The sequence below is a fragment of the Citrus clementina genome, unplaced genomic scaffold, assembly GCF_000493195.1.
Source record: "Citrus clementina cultivar Clemenules unplaced genomic scaffold, Citrus_clementina_v1.0 scaffold_7, whole genome shotgun sequence".
NCBI classification, from domain to species: Eukaryota; Viridiplantae; Streptophyta; class Magnoliopsida; order Sapindales; family Rutaceae; genus Citrus; species Citrus x clementina.
In genome coordinates this window covers 13,869,318-13,874,944 of record NW_006262075.1, presented here as the reverse complement: position 1 = coordinate 13,874,944, position 5,627 = coordinate 13,869,318, and the positions used below count along the sequence as shown (strand labels likewise).

Here is a 5,627-nt window from a genome sequence, read left to right as displayed (position 1 = left end):
GCCCAAAATTTTTTATAATTATACTATGGCATAAAATGTCATAAAACTTTTCAAATAGGTCCAATTTTAGAATTTCTAAATAATGGTTGTCATTCCAAAATTTTTTGAAATTATGATATGGCCACAAATATATTAGTACTTTTCAAAATTTAACATAATACCCATATTATTTAAAGTTCTCAAAACCTTTCATTTTAGTCCAAATTGTTCATAAACTATAGTATGGCTCAAAACATTTCAAATGTTTGCAAAAAGGTCTAACTTCCGAAATTCAAAATAATCTTATTAAATTCAAAGATTGCAAAAATTTTCATTTAAGTCCAAAATTTTCAAATCCACAAAATACTCTATCTTATAAAAATAAAACCTTTTAGTTTATGAAAAATAATTATTTAAATTAATTTCTTGAGCTTCTCAAATGCTAGACCATTCATATATTAAATCTTACCGGCTTTATAAGAATTATCGCAATAATGAGTCCGTTGAGCTCTAAACTTTATTCTTGATTTCGTTGATGTCCGTTGAGTGTCTTGAACTTGATTTCACTTGCATAAATATTATCCTTAAAAAACTAGTGAAAATGTGAAATACAATATTTATTAAATTTACTTAAGACACATGTTTGCTATTATCAAAATTACAATATGTGTAGCCCTTTAGGCTAACACTATCCCTCAGAATTCTAGTTTAACTGATTATTTCCCCATATATCTGAATCATTTATGAAATCAAATGGTTGAAATCTTCCATAGGTAAATCTTCTATGTCTGTAACTAGAAGATAAAAATCTACTAGTTTCTATATTTTGTGAGATTACTAATTGCTTAGGTAATTTATTCATAATATCATCTGCATAGTGTCTCATTACATTCTTTCATATATTTGTGACATATAGTATTTCTTATATCCTTTGAATATTGTTTTCCTCCATACCTTTATGTATAAGCCTGATTTTTCTTATGATTAATCTTTCATGTCCTATCAACATGATTTTGGTAGGATAGTATTTACTTCTAATCCTTTTGTTATTCGAATTATATTAATCTCTTTGATCAACAAATACAGATCCATTATAATCTATTATGAAATCATTAATATAATTATCAACAGAATTGATATTCCATTGTTTCCATGAGAAATTATTTTGAGAAACCTCACTTCATATTCTACTTAGTAGAATATGATTTATATTTAAATTTCTACTTTTTGTTTTTATGAGTTCTTCAACTCTAAATTCACGAGCTTTTAATAAATACAGCTCAATCAACTATTTAATATCTAAATTAGGTTGTTCAAATGAATAATATTATCAATGTCTTGTTATATTTTTCATTATTATATCATAATCTAGAAATAAATTATATCCTGCATCAAATATCAAATTAGTGAACATTTGATCCATTTTTATCTTTGATTTTGAAATAATTAGATACGTGGCTTGTTACATCAAATATCAAATTAGTGAACATTTGATCCATTTTTGTCTTTGATTTTGAAATAATTAGATACAGGGCTTGTTACATCAACAGTGCAAACTGACATTTCAAAATCTTTTGAACCAAAACTTGGTTCTAATACCATTTTGCTGAACTTAGCATAGCTTTTATCAAATTTTTAGAAAAACTATTTATTTTCTAAATTGATATTTTTCTAGGTGACCTGAATGAAATTTTCTTGTCTTCTTTCTATCTTCTTTATGTTTCTTTATCTTTTTCGTGGAGAAGTCTATGTTACGGCTTCCGTAAGTAACAGCAGCCAAGGGGGAACTTCCACGGGTGCTAGAGGAGGAAGAAAGAGGTCCCATTGCAAGGTAATGGAAATGGGAAAGTTCGAGGCTGTTACTTGCAGCTTCTGCACCTTAGCCATGTCTCTTTTTGGTTATAAAAATGAAGAATCATTGACAAAAAGTAAAAAGAGTTATAAGTAAGAGAGATAATATAATGCACGTCTTCTCTCATTTTATGGTGCACGACTGGATGTGTGGCGTGCCATCATTGGAAGATTTGTGGGGCCCAGAAGACAGTTCAACCAATAAAAAGTTGCCACGCATCTGGTCTCGCACCAATCACATTTCTTTACTTGAATTGGGACCACTGAATAAATTAAGGTAAGATCAAGTCGAGTCATTAATTCTGTGTGCTATGTATAGGAATACTATTCCCCGCCCTGTTTTGTCCTAGTCTTTACTAGGCTCCATTGTATCAAAAAAAAAATAATTCTGTCTGCGTTTCCTGGTAGATGCAGTATTAGACCGCAGTCAGTCACTTTCCCTGAAAATGCGAAGTTGACAATAATGTCGATGTAGGTATCTTTTTAAGACCTTAGAATTCTACTAAGAAGACACAGAGTCGACTCCTAATCTCAATTCCCAATTCTTAGATTAATTTCTCCATCATTATTTTTTTCCTTTCCTAACAAATTCTTTTACATTTCTTTCAGCACTTCCTGCTACTAAATGGCCCAAGGAATGGCTCAAAATCTTTCAGAGGCAATTGTAAGAAATGATAAACAAGCTTTAATCAACTTAGTTGGCTGCAGTAACAAGAGAATTCTTTTACAAAGAGACGCTTCACTGAACACGGCCTTACACTTGGCTGCGAGATTTGGGCATGTTGAGTTGGTGACTGAGATTACAAAATTGTGCCCGGAATTGGTAGCAGCTGAGAATGAGAAGCTAGAAACTCCATTGCATGAAGCTTGTTGTCAAGGGAATCATGAGGTTTCAGCTTTTCTAATGGAGGCAAATCCTACTGTGGCTACAAAGCTCAATCATGAAAGCCAGAGTGCATTTTCACTTGCCTGCAGACAAGGGCATCTCGATGTTGTCAAGTTGTTGATCAATCAGTCATGGTTGATGGAATTTGAAGAAGATTCTGTTGAATCAACCCCAATATATTTGGCCATATCAAGAGGACATACAGGTAATTTAATTAATTTAAACTATTTCTAGTCAGCATGCGTGGATTTTCCATATTTAAACTATCAATGAATATTACACCCTGAAGCTCTTGTTGATCGCAAGAATGCTGGAACCTTATCTTGTTGACCTCTTTCTACTGTTTTCATTTTTACTTTGTGCATTATATATTAAAACTGTTCTGTTTTTGGCTAATTCTGTATGGTTTTAGCACGGAATATTTTTTATGAAAGAGCCTTTTTAACTAGTACGGGCATCTTGATCATGTCTCTAACTTGCTTTCTTAAGATATTTTGACGTGTGTCATTTGTTAATATGGATGGTTGGTATTTATTTACTTGCTATAGACAAAAATAATAATAAGAAGAATAATCCTTGTACATGCTTGTGCATCTATATATGATTGTATGCAGATATTGCAAGAGAGATACTGGAAGTACGGCCAAGATTTGCTGGAAAAACAGACAAGAATGGATTTTCTCCATTGCATTATGCATCTAGCATAGGGAACGTGAATATGACAAAATTGCTATTGAATCATAACAAGGACCTGGCTTTGCAATATAATAAAGATGGCTACACACCATTGCACCTGGCTGCAATAAATGGCCGGGTGAAAATATTAGTAGCATTCTTATCCAGCTCTCCCGCTTCCTTCGATCGTCTCACAACTTATGGAGAAACAGTCTTTCATCTTGCCGTGAGATTTGACAAGTATAATGCATTCAAATTCCTAGCAGAATCTTTTAATACCTGCCTATTTCACGGGCAAGACCAGTTTGGTAACACAGTGCTGCATCTTGCAGTTTTAAGAAAAAACTACCAAGTAAGGCTTTCATTCAATCTTGTAATTGTGGACTGAAAGAATTACAACTCTATGATGGTGCATTGCCTGTTTATCTCTGATTCAGGTTTCTATTTCAATTTGATTTCCAGTTCGTAGAGTACATAATCAAGGAAACAGTACTGAACATTTATTGTCGGAACCATAAAAACCAAACAGCACTTGACATCCTTGAACAGGCAGGAACTAATGATGATGCAAAGAGTCTGAAGAAATTATTTAAGACTGCTGGGAATATTGGAAGCCCTGAATTGTCACCATCCGCTGCAGAGGTTAAGCTGACACTTGAAAGTCCCATAGATTTGGTCAAGGTAACAAACTCAAGTACAAGCATGGATCCTTCAATGAATATGCGTCTCAGTAGATCATGCGGTTCCTCGCCTGTTCGAAACATAGAACCAATGTTAACGAAGGAATTACTTGGGAATCATACTAAGCAGAAACCTAAAGGTGAAGAAGCAAATTCATCAGAACCAGAGTCTGTGGAGGAAGCAAATGAGTCACCAAAAAGTCTTGAGCGATACAAGGATCTGAGCAGCAGACACATGAAAGAATTGAAGCAGCGATACAAAAGTCGCCAAGAGAAGAAAAATGAGGTACACAGAGAGGCACTACAAAATGCAAGGAACACAATCATACTGGTTGCGATTTTGATAGCTACAGTTACATATACGGGTGGTATTAGTCCTCCAGGAGGTGTTTATCAGGAAGGGCCTCTGAAAGGAAAATCATTAGTTGGGAGAACAAAAGCTTTTAAGATTTTTGAAATAAGCAACAACATTGCTTTGTTTACATCTTTAAGCATTGTTATTATTCTAGTCAGTATCATCCCCTTTGAAAGGAAAAAATTGATGAGGCTATTGGTGATCACACACAAGGTCATGTGGGTGTCCATTTCATTCATGGCTACGGCTTACATTGCAGCCACAAGAATTACGGTACCAGATGATCGAGGTACAGGATGGGTGACTGATTCTTTATTGGCTACAGGTGCCGGAACTCTAGGATTTCTGTTTCTGTATCTTGGAGTTGAATTGATAAGACACAGGTTGAGAAAATTGGAGTGGAGAGCAAAGAAACTTGGAAAGCAGAGCAAAGTTGGTGTCATCAGAGGAAGAATCCAGTCGCATTACACCAAATTTAAACCGAAAAATAAACCTCAATCAGATTCCACAAACTCTGACGTCGATAGTTCAACATCTGTTGGGTATCATGCATACTGAAAGTTTAGTCAGAAAAAGTAAATAATATTGTTTTTGCTTTCAGAAAAAGTAAATAATGTTGTTGTAAGCAACACAGAGGCATCAATGTTTCCTCAATTAGTTTCTACTCAGCATTTTTTGCAGCAAACACGAAGTGAAAAATGAAATCCAATCACAGATTAACCCACAAACTCTGATCTTTGACAGTTGTAAATCTGCAGGATATTGTTCGTAATAAATGGTTTATCAGGGAAAAGAAATAATATCACTGTAAGCAGCTGCAACTGCAAGAAGACGCTGCTGGCTCAGTTACTATATGCTCAACTGATTTCCTAAGAACATTGTGGAGTTAAAGAATTCTGACACAAGTCGACGGGCTCAGACAAACTGTTTCTATTTTTTCAGTTAGCAAGTGAATTTGAATCTTCAGAAAGTACGAACTAAAAAATAAATTTAAGTTTTACCCAACTTTATTTAAAAAAAAAAATTGTAACACAAATTTATATGAATCGGTCTCATCAAATTCAATGATGAAGAGTATGGAAGAGTTGAAAACTTGTTGATTTTGAATCTCGACTACCAGGTTTGATGAGATAAATTAAACAAATTTAAGCAAAACTTTAAGTTAAAACAACCTAACCATTAGTTGATCTTTTGTTGTTAT

At 33.8% G+C, this 5,627-nt stretch overlaps 1 protein-coding gene across 3 annotated transcripts; it reads left to right on the top strand.

The window, feature by feature from the left end:
- Nucleotides 1–2,208: 2,208 nt before the first annotated feature.
- On the top strand, nucleotides 2,209–5,143 carry LOC18036005 (ankyrin repeat-containing protein ITN1). Of its 3 annotated transcripts, none has more exons than XM_024180090.1 (4): nucleotides 2,209–2,301; nucleotides 2,440–2,921; nucleotides 3,331–3,743; nucleotides 3,854–5,143. In XM_024180090.1, exons 2-4 carry the CDS (start codon nucleotides 2,456–2,458, stop codon nucleotides 4,982–4,984), a joined length of 2,010 nt encoding a protein of 669 aa, XP_024035858.1. In that variant the 5' UTR covers nucleotides 2,209–2,301; nucleotides 2,440–2,455; the 3' UTR covers nucleotides 4,985–5,143. The 3 variants fall into 3 exon arrangements, with proteins under 3 accessions (XP_024035858.1, XP_024035859.1, XP_006427544.1); XM_024180091.1 differs by having other exon boundaries at nucleotides 2,209–2,305; XM_006427481.2 differs by lacking the exon at nucleotides 2,209–2,301 and having other exon boundaries at nucleotides 2,314–2,921.
- The last annotated feature ends 484 nt before the right edge of the window (nucleotides 5,144–5,627 follow it).

What these genes read in the sequence shown, in the direction of transcription:
- LOC18036005 (XM_024180090.1), top strand. Translation starts at nt 2,456, where the DNA reads ATGGCCCAAGGAATGGCTCAAAATCTTTCAGAGGCAATTGTAAGAAAT. An exon ending in CATATCAAGAGGACATACAG is followed by an intron (nt 2,922 to 3,330) that starts GTAATTTAATTA and finishes GATTGTATGCAG; the next exon opens with ATATTGCAAGAGAGATACTG. An exon ending in TTTTAAGAAAAAACTACCAA is followed by an intron (nt 3,744 to 3,853) that starts GTAAGGCTTTCA and finishes TTTGATTTCCAG; the next exon opens with TTCGTAGAGTACATAATCAA.